This window comes from Curcuma longa, chromosome 11, assembly GCF_044706935.1.
Source record: "Curcuma longa cultivar G26 ecotype Majalengka, Jawa Barat chromosome 11, ITB_CL_G26_1.1, whole genome shotgun sequence".
In the NCBI taxonomy this organism is placed as follows: domain Eukaryota; kingdom Viridiplantae; phylum Streptophyta; class Magnoliopsida; order Zingiberales; family Zingiberaceae; genus Curcuma; species Curcuma longa.
In genome coordinates this window covers 6,501,524-6,526,249 of record NC_133871.1, presented here as the reverse complement: position 1 = coordinate 6,526,249, position 24,726 = coordinate 6,501,524, and the positions used below count along the sequence as shown (strand labels likewise).

General features: G+C 34.2%; 2 protein-coding genes across 3 annotated transcripts; both read left to right on the top strand.

Moving 5' to 3' along the window:
• The first annotated feature begins 1,974 nt into the window (after positions 1-1,974).
• LOC141838850 (chloroplast sensor kinase, chloroplastic) lies at positions 1,975-18,599 on the top strand. Of its 2 annotated transcripts, XM_074726447.1 has the most exons (9): positions 1,975-2,418; positions 6,572-6,742; positions 6,830-7,147; positions 11,210-11,275; positions 11,346-11,414; positions 11,493-11,585; positions 14,283-14,506; positions 15,217-15,490; positions 18,244-18,599. In XM_074726447.1, the coding sequence occupies exons 1-9, from the start codon at positions 1,999-2,001 to the stop codon at positions 18,490-18,492; spliced, it is 1,884 nt and encodes a 627-aa protein (XP_074582548.1). In that variant the 5' UTR covers positions 1,975-1,998; the 3' UTR covers positions 18,493-18,599. The 2 variants fall into 2 exon arrangements, with proteins under 2 accessions (XP_074582548.1, XP_074582549.1); XM_074726448.1 differs by lacking the exon at positions 6,572-6,742.
• A 1,013-nt stretch (positions 18,600-19,612) lies between these two features.
• On the top strand, positions 19,613-21,462 carry LOC141841112 (pentatricopeptide repeat-containing protein At3g48250, chloroplastic). The gene has a single exon (XM_074729233.1). The coding sequence runs from the start codon at positions 19,613-19,615 to the stop codon at positions 21,338-21,340; it is 1,728 nt and encodes a 575-aa protein (XP_074585334.1). The 3' UTR covers positions 21,341-21,462.
• Positions 21,463-24,726: the final 3,264 nt, after the last annotated feature.

Below are 24,726 nucleotides of genomic sequence, written 5' to 3'. Positions count from 1 at the left end.
ATGCAAAATGATTACGAGAGTTATGCTTTATGTGCGGATTTAGTTATTTGTGTCAAGAATTATACATATCTAAAATAAAATAAATCAACACAAATAAATTATAATAATAAAATAATTTTACTTGGTTATTAATTCATTTGATGAATTGCTCTCAAAATTGATTAAGAAAAAATTCTACTTCTCAAGAAATATAATGGCCAACTTCGTATAAATTATTTTTTCTCTGTACAAATATAGCATTGAGTAATGACACAAAAGTATGACGATCTTGTACAAGATCCAACCTTTGTAAGCCCTTAAATGTTGTTTTGCTCAAGTACTTTGTTGTTGGAAGATGCAAAATAATTAATGCACTCTTATACTTATTCTATCAAGCAAAATTGTACCTAAAGCTTATTTTAAAAAAAAAGTCTCCAAGCTCTAGTTTTTGAAGAATTCGAGTTGACTACAAATATGATCTAGCCGACTATCATTGTGAATCAACATTTAAAAATTCAACCGATTAAAAAAACTTGCAATCAATTGGAACCAAGTCTAGTTGAATGGAACTAGAGTCCTATCAATTGAATCTAAAATAAAAATATTCTATATCTTAAGAGAAAGAATCGATAATTACCTCATGAGCTAACATTACAATCGATTGAGGCACACCTCTAGCCAACTAGATATGTTTGGGGATCCTAATTTCACTTAATTTGCACTCTCACAAGCCTACGCATATCTTAAGATGCGATTAACTACCATTTGGAACACGTTGTTCCATGCTCGAAGGCACTTCACAAGTCACAACTAGATATGTGATGATATGATGTTGCTTGCCTCAATTACAATTCACATGTAATCTCGTAGCTCATACAAGTTCAAGGGCTCGAGGTGATGGATACGCCAGAGAGGGAGGGGTGATAGCATGTTAGAGTAAACGTGAGAGAGTGCCAAAGTGATATAGTAAACACCCTCGATGCTTAAGTCATAGTAAAAGCAAAAAGCAAAGTAGAAATTTTGAGAAGGAGAAAATTCTGAATTTGTGGATGATGCTCGTACTTGAATATTTGTAGGTGTGTGCCAGAGAAGTATGCGGAGGGTGTGACCATGATCTACTATTGGCGGTTAATTGAAGTTTAATTATGACGGTGATAATTGCTTTAAACCTAGACCACTATAAAAAGAGCTGGGAATCCAAGCTAAATAGAGAGCTTAGGAGGCCAAGCTAAATGGGGAGCTCGAGAGACTTAGCTAAACATAGAGCTTAAGAGACCGAGTTGGATGGAGAAGTCGAAGTCAAATTCTAAGTGGGAGTTGAATTGAGCTTATCCATAGGATATCCTCGAGCTTCTAGAGTTGGTCACGTGAATATAACTTGTTGACTTGGATGAGATATGCAAACACGACTTGCTGATCTGGAATGTGATTGTTATCTTAGCAAACATGTTAATAACTTAAAAAAAATGTATGTGGTGGGTCCATCGGGAATGTGATTGCGCGCGATGAACGCACGTTGCATGGCCTTAGAGTATCACAAATAATTATTGAACAATATAAAACTTGATACAAATTGGCTCATTTACAATCGTAGGTATAATTAATCGTATCTTGATTTCCAAAGCTAAGTTGCCTTCTACACAACATAATTTAAATCCTATCTTAATTTTCCAAACTAAGATAACTCTCACATGGTATAATTAATTCACACTCTATAATTTCTAGCCAATAAATTTGATTCACAATGAAATTTAAATAAGTCAAATCGAATCGAATAAATATTTTGATTTTTTTATAAAAAAATTATGATTCTATTATATTTTTGGGCTCAGCAGCATGCCCCGCCCAACTCAGTCGTAGTTAGTCCGTTGGCACCGAGTGGCTGGGCCGTGGGCACTCCGGTCAGAGGATAAGAAGAACAAATGAACTTCTGGCGTCAGCTTCTCCAGCAAGCCAACCATACCCTCCCTTTGCCAACTCCCCCACCTCAAACCGTCGTACCTCGCCTAGCTGCCGGCGATGCTGCTCTCCGCCACCCCCGCCGCCTACATTCCCCGCTGTTACAACACGGACCTCCACTGGGAAGCTCCACGCCATCTCGTTCACTCTGATCCCCTCCCTCCGGCCCTCATCAGACTCTCCCCTTATCGGGCCAAGTCGGGCCTAAGCCGCCAGCTTTCGCCAATCACCCGAGTCCAGTCGTCTCATCCCGTTGTCCTGCAGCCCTCGCCCGATGCCGAGGTTCTGACCCCCTCCTCCGCTGCCGCTGTGGCCGCCGCCATCCAGCGCGCTTCGCCTTCGTCGCCCGTGGAGTTCACCCGGCGAGTGGAGAAGCAGGGAAAGGACAGGCTTGTTCTTCCCAGCCCTGACTTCCAACGCATCTGCTTTGATCAACTCGATTTGTTTCGTATGGTCGTCGATCCCAATGTCATCTTGTCGGTTAGTGTGTTTCTCGTACATAAATTATCTCATCCTCTCTGAACAATCTTAATTCTATTTGATAGTATCAATCTGCTGCTATTGGTCATCACACCCAACGATCCTTCTTTAGTTTATTGGTGTAGTTTTTCATAAATGTCATAGTTCGAGTACATGTGGCTTAACTGCTACCTAAAATGTTTTGCATCTAAGTGTGAAACTTATTGTAATAAAATTGAATGGGGGATCGAGTAGGCCATGCTTTAGTCACTAATTTACAGGTCAACCCATAGATCGACAGTCAAATTGCATATCGAACTTGAGAAATGATTCGGTTGAGATTGAATCACTGTCACCAAAAGAGACTCATACAATTTTTATAAAATCAAATAATTGCTTGCTTGTTATTTAAAAGTTAAATATCATGTTTGTCATTATAAATATTAAAAATCAAAAGGGCGCTCCTAATTATCAGAATCATCAAAAGTGTGTGCCCCTTGCTTTTAAAAAGTCAAAATAAGGCTCCAACATATTTCGCATCTTGAAAATACTTCAGCATTGTTATAGTAGCTACCAAGTAGCTCTTACAACATGTTAAAAAAAGTTCAACTTGGTCAAAAATACTATATATAAACCACTTTTATAATAAAAAACTCTTTAACAACTTGGTCAAAATTGCTTAAAATCATTTCAACATATTCTAAATAGCCTTAAAATTGTTGCAACAACCATTAATTGGTTGCTACACTATTGTAGCAGCCAATTAATGACTGCTGCAATAATTTTATAATGAATTTTGGCCTTATTAAAGTGATGTTAATCAAGTTTAAGTAATATTGACCAAGTCAGTAAATATTTTTTATATTAAAATGCTCCATGTATAATATTTTTGACCAAGTTGAACTAAAAAGTAAAAAGATTTATTTTTATATGTTGTAGCAGCTACATTGTAGCTGCCACATGCAACAACTGTTTTGTGGCTGCTACAACAATGTTGGAATAAGAGTTCTTTCGGTACTAAAAAAATGGTGGGGTGCCCTTTTGATTTTTTAAAAGCAAAGGGTGCTCTTTTGGGAATTTTGATAATTAGGAGTGCCCTTTTGATTTTTGCCTGAAGTCTTTCATAAGTATAACAATTGGTTTGTTGTTAGTATAAAATTAATCTAAATATTAGTAATGATGAATAATAATGGTATATTTTTTAAAAACATATAATAGCTTTTCATTATTTCATACATATCTTTTTTTTGTGTAATTTCCAAAATAGTTATGCAATTCAATATTACTATTAACTTTCTACTTACAATATGTACTTGACTTACTATCCATATATTAATGCATATGGGAGGGCCTTTTACCTTTTCTTTTTTTGTCAAAAAGAAATATTATGCAATACTTTTTCATTGGAACTCTTACTATAAATACTATTTAAAAAAATAAATAGAAATGTTAATATGATAATAAATTTCACAGATATAAAGTTTCACATGTATTAATTTAAAAATTTGCAAATTTTAAGTAACATTTGACAAATATAAAAAAATAAAATTTGTAAATTTTAAGTAACATTTGACAAATATGGAGCAAACAAAAACGAGGTAAATACTCTAAAATACAATAGAATTTCAATTTAATCAACAAACATAAGATAATTTATACAAAATCAAAGTAATAAGTGGGATAACATAAGATCAGTGTTTAAAGTTTCATGCCGTGTTGGTTTGCATGGGAGAAATTTATTATTTCATCCGCTGACCAGGATGACACCATATTCATCATAGAGCCAATAAAAGCCAACAAGAATGAAAAAGGAGAAGAGTTTACCACTAGTTGATGAGGGTTGGGCAACAATGATTCACGGCTCTTCTTGTTAACATTTTAGTAGTGTGCAGATGGTTGCAAGGCCGCTGCGAGATTGTGACAATCTTGCGACGACCTCGCAAGGCCGCAAGGCCTCCTGCAGTGACCTCGCCTTGCCTGGTCACGACTGTTTTTTTTTTTCTCTATCCCCATTTTTTATTTTGTTCTAATCCCATTCCCTTTATTTTCTTTCCTACTAATTTCTTTCCTTTCCAAATAATTTCTTCCCCCTTTTCCTTTGTTTCTTTGTTTTTTCTTTCCTTTCCAACTAATTTCTTTCCCCTTTCATTTTCATTTTAACTAATTTCTTTTCCCCTTTTCCTTTTATTTCTTCTTTTTTCTTCCTTATTGGTTACTTTCCCCTTTTATTCATTAATTTTTTAATGTTCCTCTTTGTTTCTCCTGATTGACAAGTATCTTTTCTTTTTCGTTTTCATTTTTTTCTATAGAAATACAAAAAGATAAATATAATGTAATTCTTAATCTTATAAAATATCCTATTATTTTTTAAAATTAAATATTGAACTAAATTATTGTTAATCTTATAATATAATTTTATAATATAATATGGTATAGTTCTTAATCTCATATTATATTTTATATTTAAAAATGTATCAAAATCATATTGGCATGACACGATACTGTATTGAAATTGTATCTTTCCGATTATAAATTGAAACTCCAGCATGACTCAAAATTGTAAACCTTGCATAAGATCATAAGCACAACCACAAATTTAGGACATAAGATTATAAGTTTGCCCATTTAAGTCTTATTTATAGTGTAGGATAGTTGGACTTTGGCTAGCTCTCGATAAATTACTCTGGATTTTTATAGTCTGACTGGGGTCACCAATTTTTATCAAAATTGGATAGTTTGCTTGGTTCAACTTGGTTATTTTCCTTCTTTGATTATGAGTTCAGAGTGTAGAGATTCCAGTTATAACTATGATGAAAATAACCTTACTTTACCATCTTTTGAAACACTGGTTATGAAGCATAGTTTATAACCTAAATTTCTTTGTAGTTCCTTGACCCAAATAGAGATAAATAGACATTAGATCAGCGTAAAATTATCTAGCAAGCACTTATTTCTTAGCATCAACATGATCACTGAGATAAGAAGATTTTCATCCTTCAATTCTGTTTGCTAGTCACATGGAGGAGATAAAAGAAAAGAAAAAGAGAGGGAAAGCACGAACACACACACACACACACACACAAAAGGATTAATGCTGGAGTTAGAGAAATTAAGATATATCCATATCCTATACGTGCATTTATTTCAATTATAGTTGTGTCAATCGAAACCTAACTTTCATTGGCTAACAAAGATTTATTTATAGACATGAAGAGAAACTAGTTCTAATATTAGATGTCCTAGAAGCACTATTTGATCTTGAAAACTTATAGGATTGAGCTTGTTAGGATGTTTAAAGAGCCAATCCTCTCATTCAATATTCGATTAGTCATTTTGATATTCGATCAGTGGACATGCATGACATATTTTTATAACTTGTTTATCTTAATTTGACTTTCTAATTGCTATACACATAGAAAGTGAAGCAAGACTATATGACCAAAACTCATATATGTTGATCTTGGTACGGTATGAAGCATGCCTAAGTGTGCAAGGTCAACATGATATCGTACTGAGATTGTATTGAGGAAACCCAATTGGAGATCATAACTGAGACACTGAATGATATTTTAACCTTATGTATCTCAGCACAATTCTACTTCTTCTGATGCATCTAGTATTGTTATTTTTCATAATTTACTTTAATAATCAATATCAGATAATCAAATAAATAATTTTTTATCTTGTAATAACAAGATAAATACATTGATAATTATTTCCATCAGTTAGTTCTTTTAATTTATCCAATACTGATTCTGTTTATATCAATCATCTCTAAAAATTAATCAACACTGCATTTCTAACTAAATAAAATGAAAAATGTAGGACAAATCATTCAGAATTCCTCTTGAAATATAAAACCTACATTTGATATGAAGTTGATTTATTTAAATATATTCTCCAACTATGAGAATGGAGCTTCTTTCTATTCAACCTTGAGTATTTTTAAGCCAACCAACATACAAGCTTTTACTGATTAAACATACTTTTGTTTCTTCACTTAATGTTCTGTTTAAATAGAATGCCTAACTGTAGATGTTCCTTTTTTTTTCATGATTTCTATGTTTTTTTTAAAAAACTTTTCTACAGTCTATTGTGGTGAATCTCGATACTAGTTCTTAGCAGGTATCTTGTGAATGCTTCTTTCTATTCATGTCATCATATATCTTAGCAGGTGTATGTCAGGCCAGCTGGTAGTTATGTAATGAATCAGTTAGAACTACGTTGTGTTTCTAATTATCCAACAACTGATATGTCTGAAGGTGCAGACTGTGTGGTATTAGTTGGCAACTTCACTGTACCAGCTAGTTTACGGGCAGCAGAAGCTGCTCTCTTGAAACAGCAAGTATATTAGCTAAGCTGGCATCCAACATATTTTGACAATAATTTTCCATTTTGTCATCTGCTTATGGTTCATAGTGGTTGATTGTAGGCAGAGGTTATATCTGAGAGTAGAGCTCTTGTTCTGCCTATGGTGAAACATCCATTTGTAGTAGGATTTCTGGTTGCAGAGCTTCCAAAGATGGATTTAGCCACAAGTGATAATCTGGATAATGATCAAAAGGATGTGCCCTTTTATTCATCTGATGACGGTGCTTTACCCAACACACCATATTCTAATAAGAAACCCTTGGAAATTCAAGCTTTCAGAGAAGATCTAACAAAAGCTCGCGAACAATTCACAACTGAAAAAAGATCAAGAGCTATTATTATTTCTAGATCTTTAGCTACAGCATATGTGATGGATCAGGTATCTTCTTCTCTACTTTTTTTTTGTTCCTTATGCAGTGTTTACGTCAACAATAACAAAACTACAAAAGACATAAATCTGCCAACAATTTGGAGTTGACGCTGTGATTTGTTATATAAAATTATAGAAGAGAATACAGCTAGCTAGTCAAACCAAGAGTCCTCAAAACTTTCCTCATTCTTTTTCTATTATTTTATATAAATCTTCCCAGCTTACTCAGACCACTAAATTTATTTGTTTTAGCGTTATCAACTCAAACCTGCATTTCTTACATTATGCTTATACTACACCAAATAATTTTTCCCATATGAACACCAAACCTAGCTTTTATGATGATTCAAATAACATGTATCTCGTATAGTTAAATCACTCGTACATGCCATTGTATTAATTGTCAAATTGTTATAAAAAATGTATAATTATATACTTCAATATTATTTATATTTCTTATCTTTGAACAAAGCATTCTTAAAAATTGAGCAAACTAGTTTAATACTTACAACTCAACAAGCATTTGAATTGTTGAGCCATATCGTTCGTACGGGCGAAATTTATTGTTCCTCTCACCGATGCAAGTGAGGGAAAAAGAAATAAAAAAAGAAAAACAAAAGGAGAGGAGGATAAAAAGAAGTTATTAGGGAGAAAGGGTGCAATTGCAGTGAGTGTGGCCGTCGTTGTAGGTGGTAGGCACGATGAGGCATTCAGGAGGCTGGTAGTCATGGCTGGCTGGCTTGGCTACCAGCAGTGGGCAGTCGTAGATGGCTACGAGTGGGATGTAGGTGTGTGGGATGGGAAGGGATGAAGATAAAAGGTATATATATGCGCAAATAAATAAATAAATAATTCCTAACTTTATAAAATACAACTAGGCTAAATAAATATGATTGAACCCGTCTATCTTATCTATAAAATTGGTTTAATTTTAAATAGATCAAAATAAATTCAAATTGAGTCCAGTTTGAACCCACTTGATCTTAATCACCATATCTATTTGATAAGCTTTGTTTGACCCAAAGTCAACTTTCACTTGACCACAAATAGGACTGTAAATGAATTAAATGCTAGCGAGTAAACTTGATGTTTGGCTTGATAAGAGTTTGTTTATGTTTGTTCAACATTCACAAAGTCAATTAAATAAACAAACTTGAACGACTTGTTAAACTAAATGAATAAACTCGAGAACATATGTGATAGTCATGAATAAAAATTTTGAACTATGTTCATCAGTTAAACTTTTATTAATATGGTAAATAAACAAACAAGCTTTCAAAAATTAAACTCACTAACCAACTAAACAAGATTAAAAATATAAAAGTTTCAAATGACCAAACAAGCTTGAATTGAGAACTCGATAATATCTCAACTAACCAAGCTTAAGCCAAGCTTAAACCAAACTCAAGCTCGTAAAAAAGAAACCAAGCCTGACTTGAATAACCATTTCAATGATTTAGTTTATTTTAGGCTCGGCTTGGCTCGATTACCTTATTAAACAAGCTTGAACAATATAAAGCTTGGCTCGATTACAATCCTAACCATAAAATTTAAAATATTAATTTCATTTAGTTTAATTGATTATATTTTTAAAATTAAAATATAAAAATTTAAATTAGATAAAATTTGGTATTTAACATCAATGAATATTTTTTTTTTATGTTCTAACTTTGTTAACAAGAGAGATCAAGTGATTATGTGAACAAACAATAAGAAAACAATAGTTCGATGAGATTGTATCGAATTTCTTGTCCTTGTTTACTTTAGTTCGAACATTAACAAATAACTATATTTCAACATGTCACTTTAATTAAATAAATATTTTATTTAATTAAAAATTTTCACTAATTTTAATTTATTTCATTGTGACAGACATAAACTTTTAAAAAAAAATATATTTAAATTTAAATGTGGTTTTAACAAAAAAATATTAAAATTTCAAATTTAATTAAGTCGAGTCAAAATTGAGTTTTATATATTTATTTTTTTTTAAATTTCATCATTATAAGATTAAGTAAATTTGATTAGAAATTTTAAAATCTAGTTTAATCTTAAAATAATGTTTTTGGTTTTGAAATTTGCAAAATTTTAAATCTCTTTATTTTTTTGTCTTATAATTACATATAACAAATAAAATAAAATTAAAATTAATGATAGAATTTTAAATTATTTCAACGTATGTGACCGTATGGTCATAGGTTCGAGTTGTGGAAACAGTTTTTTGTAATGTAAGTTAAGACTGCGTATAATATACCCAATGCAGTTTGATCCTTTTTCGGGATCCTGCATTAGCGAGAGCTTCGTGTACTGGGCTATCTTTTCAAGACATCCAATAATTTTTTATTTAGGTACTGAATATAAAAAAATGATATTTAATGCTTAAAGTGCTTATCAAATGTTGATAAATAAATTTCACATAATTACATAAAATATTTGTTTATTTCTAACAAAATTACATCATCAAAATGAAAGCTTCTCAGACCTTTAAATCCTGAAAATTTCTTCAATTTCACAAAATTTGAAAGCAAAAAATATCCAAATTTATAGAATACTAAAAACATTTCATTTCTTGTTGCTCATTCAAGTGTTCTACCTACACTAATTTAATATAAAATATCTCATTTCTTGTTGCTTATTTAAGTATTCTACAAAGTTAAATAGATTATAAGTGTAAATTATTTTAAAATAAAAGAAGTATAGTGTTTACAAGTAATTAAAGATATAAATTTAAACTAAATGGATATGCACATTTTTAATTCTAAAAATTAAAGTGTCCAAATGAATCAACAAAAGTAAACAAAAGACTAAACATGAATCAACAATCTAATTACTTATTAAGTAAATAATTAATTACAATAAAAAGTTAATTACTAATTATAATTTATATTAAATAAAATTAATTATGTTATTATTAGTTATTTAATTAATTAAGTTATCAAAACCATGTCGGCATGGTAAGATACAATACAGAAATTGGATCGTTCGAGTTAGATATCGAAACTCTAGTACGACTTGAAATTTTAAATCTTTCATATACAAAGGAACTGAACTATTATATATTTAGGTTTCTGCACCTTTCATATACAAAGGAAAGGTCTAATTTCGTTTCTAATATTGGAAACTACAAGATTTAAAATCATGCTTGACACAAACTCCTTTCTATGCTTCATCTCTTTCCTTCTTCAACTTCAATCCATTACCGACACCATGCATCGAAATATCGATACGATATCGAAACAGTATCGTTCCAGTCAAAGATCGAAACTTCGGCACAACTCAAGATTTTGAATTTTGTTTGAAATGCCATTTTTAGTAAACAAAATGAAGATTTTTAGCTAGCTATGATAACTAACCATCAAGCATGTTAAATACAAGGCAAAGGTTTCTGGAAATAAACTCTGAAGTTGACTTGTGTCCATGTAGCTTTCTTGTTTTTAACTGATTGGAAGTTTTGGGCAGACTGAAGACTGATCTTAGTGAATTACCCTTTTTATTGTAGGGCTTATTTTCGCCTTCACTAATTGCTTTCTAGTTTAAGCATTAAAGATAATTCAATATGTTATGCATTGATGTACTTCTTTTTTCCTTTCTGTTATTGGATATACAGAACAGTTAAGATTTCAGAAATTGTTGGGAATGTACCACTTTGTTAATTTATCTTTCATCAGTTATAAGATCTATCTATTGGTTAGTCTATTTTCATGCCAAATACCTAGATAAATCGTAGGCATCTACATGACTTGGTTTTCATTAAGGAGAGATTTGGCTTTGGACTGGACTTACTGCTCTCTGTAACTATGAAGTGACCATGACATCTGATTGGTTGCAGATGCACTAATGCTAGACATAACTTGTCCTAGCCTACCAGTGTCCTACCTAATCCAAATATAAGTTATGGTTTGAAATAGTTATGTTTGTTTATTTCTTTTTCATTGGGGGAGCATGTTTTCACAGCTGTATCATCTTACAATGTTATTATCTTAAAGGATTAGTCTCTTCTTTTTTTTTCCTTGCAGGATTCTTTCTTTGTTCAGTCATTTACTGTGTTTTATTCTTTTCATCAACAAACAGAAAGGAATGCTTCTTCAACAGTCATCTTGGCAAAATAATGTCAGAATGAATCATCTGATTGAACAAGTTAGTCTTGTTCCACATCGCTTAAATATCCTTGGTTTGGTCTGCTACCTAATATTAATTGTTTTTACAGATTCGTGGTCCTCTTTCTAGTATCAGTGCTCTGACAAAAATGTTATCTGTTCATATAAAGAGAAGTGAGGTTTGTATTGTAATTTTGCTCTGCTTGCATGTTCTAGCTATTTGCCTAATAGGATTTGTTTCCTATAATCTATTGCAGATTTCATATGATATTATTGAGGACCTACTTGTGCAAGGTGATCATATGAAAGACGCTTTACAACAGTTGCAAGACTCCGTCTACCTCACCAAGGTTAATCTTGTCAGAGAACCCATGAAATGATTCTTCTGATGAATTTTTATCACTTTGGTTTCTTTTCCTTCGATTAAGAACATATATTATGAGAGGAATCACTATGATGGAATAAATACCTATTTGTTAAACCCACTAATAGGAATCCAACATTTATCTTAAACAAAGTTAAAAGATTGGGTATAGAAGATATTAATTTATAGCTACCTCATCACATAATCCAACTAGAGCATTGCAATTTAGCAAATAATGATGACACATTCTAAAGATAAATAGTCCTTAGGTGTCATTATAGGGAAAATTTTAGGATCTAGACTCTTAATCCTTCCTCTCTCTCTTTTGAGCTTTTAAAATTTTCCTCATTGTTGAAACCACCTTATTTATAAAGCTCATCTTGTTCTTTAAACATTTAGAATAATTATAGATGTTGCTCTAATAGCTCTTCAACTCTCTTGAAGTTGACATCATTATTTGTGACTACTTACATACACTTATTTACACTTATCTCTTAAATTATATTATGCATTAGGTGATATATGTAAGATACATCATGATATTATGCAATTACATCAATAGATTTGTTTATATCACCATGCTATTGCAATATAGTAGAAAGTTGTTGATGTTCACTTCTGTTAGTCTTGTACAACTATTGCATATGAATATAACTCCATAACGACCCACTACTTGCATGATAGTATTTATGTCTTGATCTCTTTACTTGTTCGTCTAGGTATGGACTAGCAATTTAAAACTGATTGTATTAGGCGAAATTCAATTGAAGTGTGTAAAAAAAATTGACAATATTTTAATCGATGAATTTCTTCTTCTCCTTTGTAAGTATCACCAATGTTGGTGTACTTGCTATCCTATCTACCGCATGCCTTTGTCTTGTGGAAGGTAAGAAATGACCAATGTTAGCTCATGATGAAGGAACACAAACACTTACACTTCTTAATATAGTAATCGAACCAGTATCACCTAACACCAGTTGAGTCACTTCCTTTAGCACTAGCTATGACACAACCATGACATATTTTTTGCTCGTAGTTATATTTGGATCAAGAGGCATGAAGAGCAACTAGAAAATCTAGGTCATCCATGATATCATCGCCTTGACCTTTAAATTATCATGGACGGATTCTCTTGAAGCTCATCTATCAAACTCTTTGCATTATTTTTGTTTGTATTTGACTTTTTATATATATAGGTTTCTCAAGAAAGTTTTGAACATTTTTAGACATTTGGATATCCAACTAACAAAATGTTGCTTGAGGATGTGACTCCACCACTGTGCCCATGATATCACAGTATAAAGGCTTCTAGTGGAATCAATTTTGTAGTTGACATTCATGTCTCTATGTTGGATTATAGGATTCTTGTTTCAGTATCATTTGACTACCTATACATCATTAAAAAAAATGAGATTATTAAAATAATAAAAATATCCACACTAATAAGATGTTTATTAAATATTAATTAATACAATGATAAAAAGTTATCTAATTAATACTTAATTTATACTTTATTTATTAAAATATAAATTAATTATTGTATTAAATAATTCATGTTATTTAAATAATTAATATGTATAATATACAACATTTGTTATAAAAATATATATATAAATACATAATATAACATCTATATTATATATAATATGTATTATATTATAAAAGTATAATATTATAATATAATAGTTATGGAGGGTTAAGGGTGATCCCTCCATGGCTCACAAATAGGAATTGCAATTTCTACAATCCTATCAATGCCTCTTGCATTGTTGCTGCCTCAGATTCGTGATTGCCAAATCAAGAAGTTGGTAAGCTGACAACTTCTATAATTCTACTTGACACCTTGCCTAAGTCCTCCATACGATGACGTCATTGGATGTCACAACCTATCTGTTCGGAGACTTCCACTTTTGCTGACGCTTGAAGCTCCTATGATTTTTTTATGCTTTCATCTCTTTAATTTGAGATATTTATAGCCTCTCAATCTCCTCTCACTCTTCTGCATGATCAGCAAAGTCCATCCTCACTTCAAGATTCTGGATTCCCTCCGAGCTGACTAGGACAAAGCTAAGTACCACAAGGTCCTATACAACATGGGTGGTACTTTTCCAAAATGGGCGACACAATGGTTTAACTTTGTGTCGCCTTGTGTTGTGTGTCATCCTTTGCCCATAATGAAACATTTCGGTTGTGCAAGGTGATTTGGTATGAAATTTTAATCTATCCTAATTTCACAAGATATCTTTGGCTAGATCCAAATGTGAAGCCAATCCTAAATCTCAATCAATAGTCAATATTGTTTAATATTTAAACTATTTGAAATTATTTAATTCATCTTGAATAATTCTTGAACCATTAATAACTATTTTCAGCTATCTAATTTTCTCACACATTCAAATTTAAAAATAGTTGTAGATTTTTATGAAATTTCACCAAATCTGTACAAATTAATTTAGTCAACCTTTACTTTTACTACCAATAGTTTCTAAAAATTAGTTTCTTTTCTAGGATGTTAAGTTGGCAATAATTTAGTTCAGCTTGCTTTTTATCCAATTTGATTCAAAAGTGCTCTTATTAACTTGATTTTCTTTCTTCTGTGAAATTAGGGCTTTAGCAAGTTCAAGTTACTGCTTCCTAGCATACACTATGAATTGATTCTAATGGCTTTTTGGGTTATTTCCAGGTTAATATAGCACGATGCAATGAAGAAACACTAAAGAAGACCCATGATTTAAAATCCAGCCATCCAGAATTGTTGAGATCACTGCCATCTGATAAAGGTTCAAGCGTAATTAATGCATATAGTTCACAGAAGGAACTACCATTATCACTAAGTTCTGGAAAGAAGGATCTAGAGATGCCTATGCCGCCACTTTGGCTTGTACCACTACAACGAAATAGTATCAGGTACTATATCGCATTAAATTCCAAAGAAATTTTGAATTGTGCATTTGTATATTCAGTTGAGATAAAATCAGAGCTCAGTCATGAAATTTTCTTTCAAAATTATTCTCACTGTCAAGGAAACTACCCTCTTTAGGAAATTTATAAATGGATTAAGATTTAAGATCTCAAACTAGATTATCATTTTTTGATTGGACTAATACAATTTTAGTATCATACAATATTATGCCAATATGATTTGGTGAATAATATCATACCATTGTGGAGATATGTGAATTCCATTGGTCAACATTAACCTTGTGACAAAATAACAAACAGGAGCTCTATTGTTATAAAAATGTCTGAAATATAAACTTCCCGATAGAATATTTTTGTGCTACATTACATGGCTTGGTTTGTCCAGGAGAATCATTATGACTTAGAGAACATCTGATGTTGGTGTTCTTTGTATGACTTATATAACTTTTTTATTTCAATTTCTCTTTTCTGTTATGTATTTTGAAGAATCTAGGGCTTTTACTCTCTTGCTTTCATAGTCCTCCCTACAGCTTGAAATTTGTATTCCAAAAGACAGTCTTATTCTATCAATTTCCCATATTATGAATATACTGTATCAGAAAGGTTCACTATCCAGGTGTCATTTGTCTTTGATGTTTATGGTCTGTCACAAGCTAGGCCAGGTGACATTTGTCTTTGATGTTTATGTCAGGCAGACCATGCATTGTCTCAGATATATTAGAAGATCTGGTCGGGGCTGCATTGCCTCTGGCCATTAGGCAGCAAAGAGGATTGGAGCTCAATGAACTTTCTCAGTTCCTAGAAGTTGCTGTTGAAGAGTCTTCTTTACGACAAGCACTTAGTAATCTGATAGAAGGGGCTTTATTGCGTACCCAGATTGGTGGGAAAGTTCAGATATATGCAGCTGAAGCACCTGCTGGCGGTGCTTTAGTCATAATTGATGATGATGGCCCTGACATGCATTACATGGTAAGTATAAAGTTGTCTTTTCAATTTTTCTTCCTTCAGAGTTTGAGTTCCCTTTTTTTTTTCTGAGGGTAGGGTTAGATATGTCCATCTACACAAACAATAGATCTACAATTTTCCTTAGTTATTTAAGTTACAAAATGGACCATGATTTGAAATCTTATATCATGCCAAGCAATATGGTCGAAATGTATTATTCTAATAAATTACTTAAATTCTATAATATTTAGGTAATCTCTCTTATGTTGTTGTGTCAATTATGTGGATGAGTATCGTGTTATGCTGATGCTTAATATCTCTTGGCATGCTATAATGGATGCTAAGATGAATTATAATTTTGTAGGTTGTATCCGGACAACATAATATCAAAATTATATCATTTTAGGTGGGACATAAAGTTCAAACTTATATACATGGTCGTCATCTTCCTTCATTTCCTTCCTCCTTCCACTTTCAATTCTTCACTGACACTATAAGTCAAAACTTTGTCATGGTATTAAAATCATATCATTTTAGTTAAAGACCAATTTTCTGACACGCCTTCAGATTTTGAACCTTGAACACATTAATAATATTGCAAAATATCTCATATATTGCAATTGTTCTTCGGCATTCATGTAGAAGTAATTATTGGAAACTTGACATGAGGTAAAAAATGAGTTAGCTATATGCACCTTTAGGTATCATGTAGATAGAATAATATCTCTCTGAGTAACATGATAACTTCAATTAGAATGGCAATTTTGACATCTGTTTATGATTTAGGAATATCGTTGTATTTTGAACTTCTTAAATATAATGAGGAAGAGTTACAAAAAAAATCTGTGAGAAATGCAATTTAAGGTATCAAGTATGTAGAGTAAAATCTATAAATGAGATAATTTCAATTTTGACATATGATTTTAGTTTTGGGATATTATTATAATTTTGAATTCTAAAGGAATCAAGGAGGTCAGGAGGGCTATCTTAGTTATTCATCACTTGAGCCTCAATGCTTCAATTGTTGAAAATGGGTGGGTGGCAATCATGCGCCATGTCTCAATTGAGACAGGTTGGCGATGGGCTGTGGTGCAGATTAGTGGCGTGCTACTGTTTTGAATAGTAGTGAAGCTATGAATGATGGAGGTGAGTGGCAGTGAGAAGATTGTCATTGATCTGGGTTGCAAAGCCTCAGTCATGGCAAATCTAGGTATTTGAGCAATGATTTTTCCAACACTAACAGCTTGTGTGGTTGTAGTTGCAACAGGAGTCTACCCAAACACTAGTTTTGCATCTGAGGCGAGCAATATAGTAGTAATATTGAGTGGTGGAGGACATCTACAATAGGAGAGAACAAACAAAAAGGTTTCAATGTGACATTCTTCAATGGTGAAAGAAGTGGAGGCTAGATTGGCTCTCCAACAATGATGGCAACGTTGAGAAGATCTCCAAAGAGGTGAGATTGGAGGAGAAGCATCAGGTGAGCCATGCATGATGTAACCCTCATGGAGAGGAAAGACTTCATTGTGTCAGGAATCAGAAAGACTGTACACAGAGGTGCTTTAAATCAGGCATGGGTTAGTGGGCATGGGTGAAGCTTGCTACATTTAGAACAGGCATGACCCCTAATGCAAGCAATGGGAGGAAAGGATCTATCAGCGACTAGGATTGCTTTGTGGTTCAAATTACTACAATCTTGGGGTTCATTGGAGAGAAATATCTCTAGTGGATTTGTGAGGAGTGAATCTGGCATTAGATGCAGGTGGGAGCTGTTGATGACTCCCCTTTTGGTTCTTGGAAGAGTGGAAGTTGATGATAGGCACGGGAATAATCCTCTGTTTGTTCTGGCAATTTGGGGCAGGAACAAATGTGATCGTCTGGCTCAACCTCTATCACAGGTGGAGAAAATGGTAGGGCAACACTTCAAGATGGATTACCAGATTGATGCTCAATGAAGAAATTGACTATCATGATTGAGAGGAGGGTGTTTGTTTGCTGAAGGAGCTCACTGTTGGGTTGTGGGTTGTTGGCTCTCCTAAGTATTTGATTAGGGAGGACAGAGAACTCTTCGATGGATGAGAAAATGAGCAAAAAATGATTAATTGTTGAGACTCTAGTGCTGACAGTCCTGCAAGCAAATTAATAGAATGGACAGGTGATAGGGACCAGAAGAATTTCATTCACAAGACATGAGGAGTTTAAACAGAAAGGAGAGACATGAAAGGTTACATTAATAGAGATTAATTCATGTAATTCAAGAGGTTTAGGTGAATTATCGTGAATATACACTTAGAAATGAGGAGGATGATCCAAGTCATTATTCTTGAATGGTGTGCCAATGATCACATAAGCCTGTGAGTCTTGGCTATTGCATTGTTTCTCTGATTCCTTTTTTCAGCTCAATCACTTCTGGTTGATCCACACTTATGCTGGTCTCTCAGCATGACATGTAAAGAGTGGATTTAACTGGCGCCAGATAGCTAACTTCAGACTGTCGAGAACTTCATGTAGTTGGCTTCAAATAGTTAGGACATGGTTAGCTTCAAATAGTTGGGACATATGCTCTATTATTGTTGTATATATTATGTGGCATGAGAATGTTGAGACCACTTTCATTTGAAATCTTTTTGTATTTGAAGTCTATTTCATGTATATCTGCAGTGTTTAACACTAAATTTCTTCTTTCAAGTGTGATTAGAGTCTGTTTCATGTTCATATATATTCCCTTCATGTAAAACTTGAATTGCCTGATATATCTATTTCTACATTACTTGCAGACCCAAATGCGTTCACTCGCACCTTTTGGGGCGGAACTTGTTTCGGAAGGTATGGTCGAAGACAACATAACCTGGAACTTCATTGCAGGGCTGACCATTGCTCGCGAAATTCTAGAGAACTATGGGTGCATTGTACGTGTAAATTCCCCCCGAATCCTTGATGCTGCCTTCAGTACTGGGGGGACTCGGATTGAAATTTGGTTTCCTGCCTTGCAGTCTAATTCGACGGACCAAGCTGAACAACTGTAGTAAGCTTCTCCAAGTACACTTAATTCATACGCTAAGAAATTGTTATGATGTCTTGTTGATGTTTCATATTTTAATTTCATGAGTTTTTTGTTGCTTTGATATGTTAATAGATTGGTAAACAGTAGGGCTAGAAACACAAAAATATGTTCAGATTGCTCGACAGCAATGCTAGGAACATGCACTCAAGCGCACACAGCACACACCAAAATTGTTAACTTCTAGTTTTGAAAAAAAAATAAAATGCCTCTCAAAGTTCAGCCGTTTTTCTTAAATATGATTAGGATTTTAATATTGTTGAAATACCTTCTATATTTTTTATTTTGTTTTAAAATGTCCTCTCTTAGTTTCAATTAACAGAACCAGTGGTAAAAAAATTGGTTTAGCAAATCAATCGTTGCCTGTGAGCTCTTATCAGTTGGTGTTATCTTTGGCATTCCTTCATTCCAATTGGGAGAAACAACTCTGTGCACGCTTATCATTTTCCCTTCGTGGCGAATAACGTCATCTGCTGCTCCATGGGCAATTAAAAGATCTTCACGTGAAAATCCAAGCTTAATATATGTTGTAGTAACCATGTCATATACTCTACATAGATGCTAAATAATTAGGAGGACAATGGATCCCTTATTTGAGTTCTCTGTCACCTCTAAAATGCTTATAGATCCCTTCATTAATAATTGAGGAAAAAGAGATTGTAGTGATACACTTTTTTGATCCATGCAATGAATGTGGAATTGCAAGTCACATAGGACGCCAAAAAAAAAATCCCAATCAATTTTCATCAATGTTAATTTAGTTGATATTATAGTAAGATTTTATAACAATTATAATTTATAATTAATATTACATTTTAATAAAAATAAAATTTATCATAAATTATAATTAACCACTAAAGCGTAATTAATATTACATATAATCTATAATGTTGACCAAATACAACCTACTTGATATTCAGCGGCTTTTTCATGGACTCGGATGACGCTATTTTGATAATATACTTAGAAAATCCAAATAGAAAGTATCGTAAAACCCTATAAAGTAGGTGTGTAGTGTAAAACGACCATTTCGTTCTTTCGACGAAGCCGTTCGTTCAAACAAGGCAAGCCATCGAGCGAACACAATGATTCGCTCTACCTCCGTCCGCCTCCGCCTCCACTTCTCCTCTCCGTTTCGGTTCTCCACCTCTGCCGTCGCCTCTCCCCTCGCCGACGCCGTCTTTCCTTCCTCTGCCGGCGCCCCGCTCACTCAGGAGTCCGTCCTCTACGTCCTCAACAAGCTCGACAGAAAGCCCCAGCAAGCTCTGTCCTTTTTCCGCTCCGTTACGGATCAGCACCGCTTCGCCCCCGGCCCTCCGTCCTATAACCTCATGCTCCGCATCCTTTGCTGCCCTGACCACCTCGCCGACTTCTGGGCCTTCCTCAAGTCTATGCGCGACGCTGGCCACGCCATCGACCAAGGCACCTACTTCACCCTACTTGCCAGCTTCAAGAAGAACAAGCTATCCCGCGAATCCAACGCGCTCTCCAAATACTACCACCGGACAGCTAAAGAAGCCACCTCAGAAGCTTCCGTCTCTGCTGCCGCCACAGCCATCCTCGAATCTGAGAACTGGAACGATGAGGTGGGGGAGAAGTTGGACCTCATTTTTTCGGAGGCCACGGTCTCCAAGATTCTTCGAGAGGTCCGGGATCGTCCTGCGAAGGCCCTGGACTTCTTCCGGTGGGCCGAAAGGAGGTCGGATTACGAACACGGTTCCGTCGCGTACAATGCCCTCATCCGGGTGCTGGCCCGGGAGGAGTCGATGGGGCAGTTCTGGAGCTTGATACAGGAGATGAAGGACAAGGGGCACGAGCTAGACATCGACACGTACGTAAAAGTATCCAGGCATTTCATCAAGCACAAGATGATGAACGCGGCGGTGGAGCTGTACGAGCTGATGATGGACGGGCCTTACAAGCCGGCGATCCAGGACTGCGGCATTCTGCTGAGGAAGATTGCGCTCAGCGGCGCTCCGGATCTCGACTTGGTCCATAGAGTCGTGAGGAAGTACGAGGCAGCTGGGTATTCCTTGTCGAAGGTGGTCTACGATGGCATCCATCGTTCTCTCACCACAATTGGCAAGTTTGATGACGCCGAAGAGATCCTGGAGAGAATGAAGCTCGACGGCTACGAGCCGGACAACATCACGTATAGCCAGTTGGTTTTTGGACTCTGTAAAGCTAAGAGACTTGAAGATGCCCGCAATGTGTTCGATGGAATGGAGATTGCCGGTTGCATTCCTGATGTCAAAACTTGGACGGTCCTGATACAAGGTCACTTCAATGCTGGTGAAGTCGACAAAGCCCAGGAGCTATTTGCGAAGATGATTGAAAAGAACTGTGAAGCTGATGGAGATGTTCTGGACGTTATGGTGAGAGGCTTGTGCAGCAAGAATATGGCTGATGCTGGTTATAGACTTTTGTATGAGATGGTGGAGACAGCACACGTGAAGCCCTGGCAAGAAACTTATAAGTTCTTGATTCAACAGTTGTTGAGATCAGGGATGCTAGAAGAGGCATTGAAGATTCTGAGGTTGATGAAGGTTCATAAATTTCCTCCTTATTCAGCTCCCTTTCCTTCCTATATATCCAGGCATGGGACAATTGAAGACGCTAAGGAATTTCTGAAAGCAGTGACCATGAACAACTATCCATCCCCTATGGTTTATTTACATGTGTTCCAGTCCCTCTTCGAAGAAGGAAGGTATTCAGAGGCTCAAGACCTACTTTTCAAATGCCCTCATCATGTTCGTAAGCATTCTGACATATCTAAACTCTTTGGTTCTATTAAAACCGAGAAAGCTTCTTGATGTAGGTTAACTTGGTCAATACTTTAGTTTGGTTGTTTTTGTGCCATTCACATGCAAGCAGTTCTTATAACCTTTATCAACACCTGCTGCAGTAGTATCTGATATAGGATTTTATTGTTGTTGCCTCGTCTATTTTGGTTTCTTATCTTTGTCTAACAAGTATATCCTATCCTTAAAAAAATAATAAATTAAATTAAATAATGATTATGAGAAAAGTCTGGCTCATTCTTGATTAATTTGGAACTTGTTTTCAGCATGGTCTGTATCTCCTGGGGCAGCACATTCTTAAGTATTACTCGTGATGAACTCTTTGACCATGTGGAATTGTTTGAATATGCTTAGATCATAAATGGAACCATGATACTTTTGTTGGAGGGATCATTGATTGTAATATCAAATGTTAGAGGGGGCAAATAACACCTTAACTTGCAAATAAAATATTTTCTTTCTCTTACTTAGGTTATTACAACGTCAAAACACAAATTAGCTTTTTCAATCATGTTTTAGAAATTATCAAGTAAAAATATTTAAAAAGCACAAAGATCAATTCACTAATTCAGAGATATAGTGTGATTCAAACCTCCAGGTCCTACTCCACGACTTAGCAATCTGTTAAATGGATTAAACTTGAAATTCTGACTATGAAAAAACTCCTATAAGAGAGGTGAAGAAACTTTGTATAGAATATCTTCTTACAAATATAAAATATAAGCACAAGAAAGATATTACCAAACATGAGCACCAAAAGCCTTAAAATGAGCATAGAGAAGTGAATACTTGCTATGTGCGAATTGTATATTCAAGACCCCCTTGCACACCTATTATAATAATAAGGGTGCATTTAAATAGATGATAAGACAATTCATTGGGATAACTTCTACTGACTAGTATTCAATCGACTGAATTTGCATCTAGTTAATTGATAACGTTTCCAATTAATTGAGTCGGATAAGATAACAAGCTTATCCACTAATGATTTTTATCTTTAGTCAACTCCATGAGGATCTAAGACTCATCCATGTTCAATCAACTTAGCTAGCCGATACAACAAGCTTATCTTGTATAATAGTTACACGAGTTGACTGAATTCAAATAAAGACCAAGTCTTTGCTTGAGACAGGATTCTGATAGACTCGGTCGTCAACTAAGTATCCTTGTTGACTAAAACAAACATAAGTTATCTTGATCTTAGATTTTGTTCGACTTACACCTCATAAGCCCTCATAATCCTTTGAGATTAAGCTCATTCTTAGATATGATTAAAAACTCATAATCCCCTATCGAAGGCTCAATCAAGCTCACATTACCTGAAAACATGAACACAACAATTACAAGTCACACAATCTCATACAACTCACTATCTTCTAGTTGCCATAGCTTTATGTTGTTCAAGAGTTCACCTTCCGTCAAGTCCTTAGTCCCTCAGATGCATCAGACCTACGACCTGCTCCATGTATGATCCTTCACTATTGCCTACGAAGTCCACCTCTTGCAACTCTCGTCAAAGTTGTCAAACCAACTCCAATCTCATTTTGTGATCTATCAGATGTCTCATATCCTCCTCCTCCAGATTTCAGAGGGCATCTTGAGCCTTGAGTTGAACCATCTTGACCACGCTAAGTCAACATTACAACTCAACCTGATCGAATCACAAGCTATATAAGCTTAGTGTGTGCATGTTACCGTCCTTGCAAACTCCATGTGCACAACATTAGCCCAAGCAAAAAACCTAATTTAAAATTCTTTGTCAAAATATTGAAACATGATTGAACACGACCACTTAGGGCATAATTGCACCAGCATCTTTAGCTTGCATAATGACTCCATTGTTGTTACAATGAATTATAATTGGATCAACAACAGTTGAAACTACTCCAAGTTCACCAATGAATTTGTAAATCTAAACTTCTACCTTTGCAACCTCTATGGCTAGAATATTCTCAACTTTTGTAGTTGCCTCCTTTAAATTCTTCTAGTTTACTGTGCCTCCATTCAAATAAAAAGTGTGAATGTAAGTCATCATGGCCACTTTAAAAACTCACATCCAAGAATATTAATATGAGTTCTCCACCTTCTTCTCCATGCACCAAAAAGAAATTATTAGACCTAGACCTTCTCAAGTACTTGAGGATGTTCTTGACTGCAGTCTAGTGACCTTCATTTGGGTCAACTTGATATTAAACATACCATGACATATATAATTGATCATATTTTTGAAGCAAAAGGAATCTAACTCTTTCTTTCTCTTTCAGCTTGTATCAAACACGTGACTTTAGAAAAAGCAATAGCAAGCAACATTTGGAGCAATCCACTCTAGATTTTTTTCTTACGTTGAACCTCTTCAATACTTTGTTTATGTAGGAAATCTAGGTGAGTCTTAGCAACCTCTAAGATCTATCCTCATAGATCTTTATACTTAATATACAAATTGTCTTTGCTAGATCTTTACTGGAGAATTTTATTGAGATCCATGTTTTGATCAACTAAAACATTAGAGCATCATTATTAGTAAGTAAAATATCATTGACATAGAGGATTAGGAAGGATTGTACTCCCTTATTGTAGATGCAAAATTCAAACTGTGTTTCATTAAAATGGAGATTTCATCTTCTAGATGTTTGCTTTAATTCATAAATGTACCATTGTAGCTTGTAAATTTTATTTGCACACCGTGGATTTACAAAATCGTCAACACTGTATCATATACAAATTCTATACCAAGTTTGATTAAGAAAAAGGATCTTGGCATCCATCTACCATATCTTGTAATTGTCATATGCAATTATTATAAGCACAATATGCATGAAGTTAATAGCTATTGGTGAGAAGTCTTATCATAAGCAATTCCTTATCATTGATGATATCATTTTTTTTTTGTAAGTTTGACTTTATATGTTTGTACATTGTCACCCATGTTGATCTTTTTGAAAACTCACTTGCACCCAATGGATTTAACCCCCCTTTAGGTCGGTCGCATCCATATAGTCTACCTTAGATTTCATGACTTCAAGCCATTTATCAACTTATTCAATGTCTTTCTTTTATAATTTTGAATATTTTAGTTCTATATAGAAGTTTAAAATTGTTATATAAACTCAAAACTAGTCAAATTTCTTTTGTGCTTCTTGAACCTTCTAAATAAGTAAATTTTAGTGATTTACAATTTAGACAAGTATAGATTCATATGGTTTTTTTTGGTCAAAACTACTATATGAAGGCCAAAACTATTACATGGATCTATACTGACTTAATTTCAATACCAAGCATTCTTTTGTGTTCCCTGGACTGCCTAGACTCGCATACTTGTTTTTCTTTTTTAATTTTTAAAGTTTTGAACAAAAGTACTATATGGACACAAACTTGTCAAATTTCACACGTAAATACTC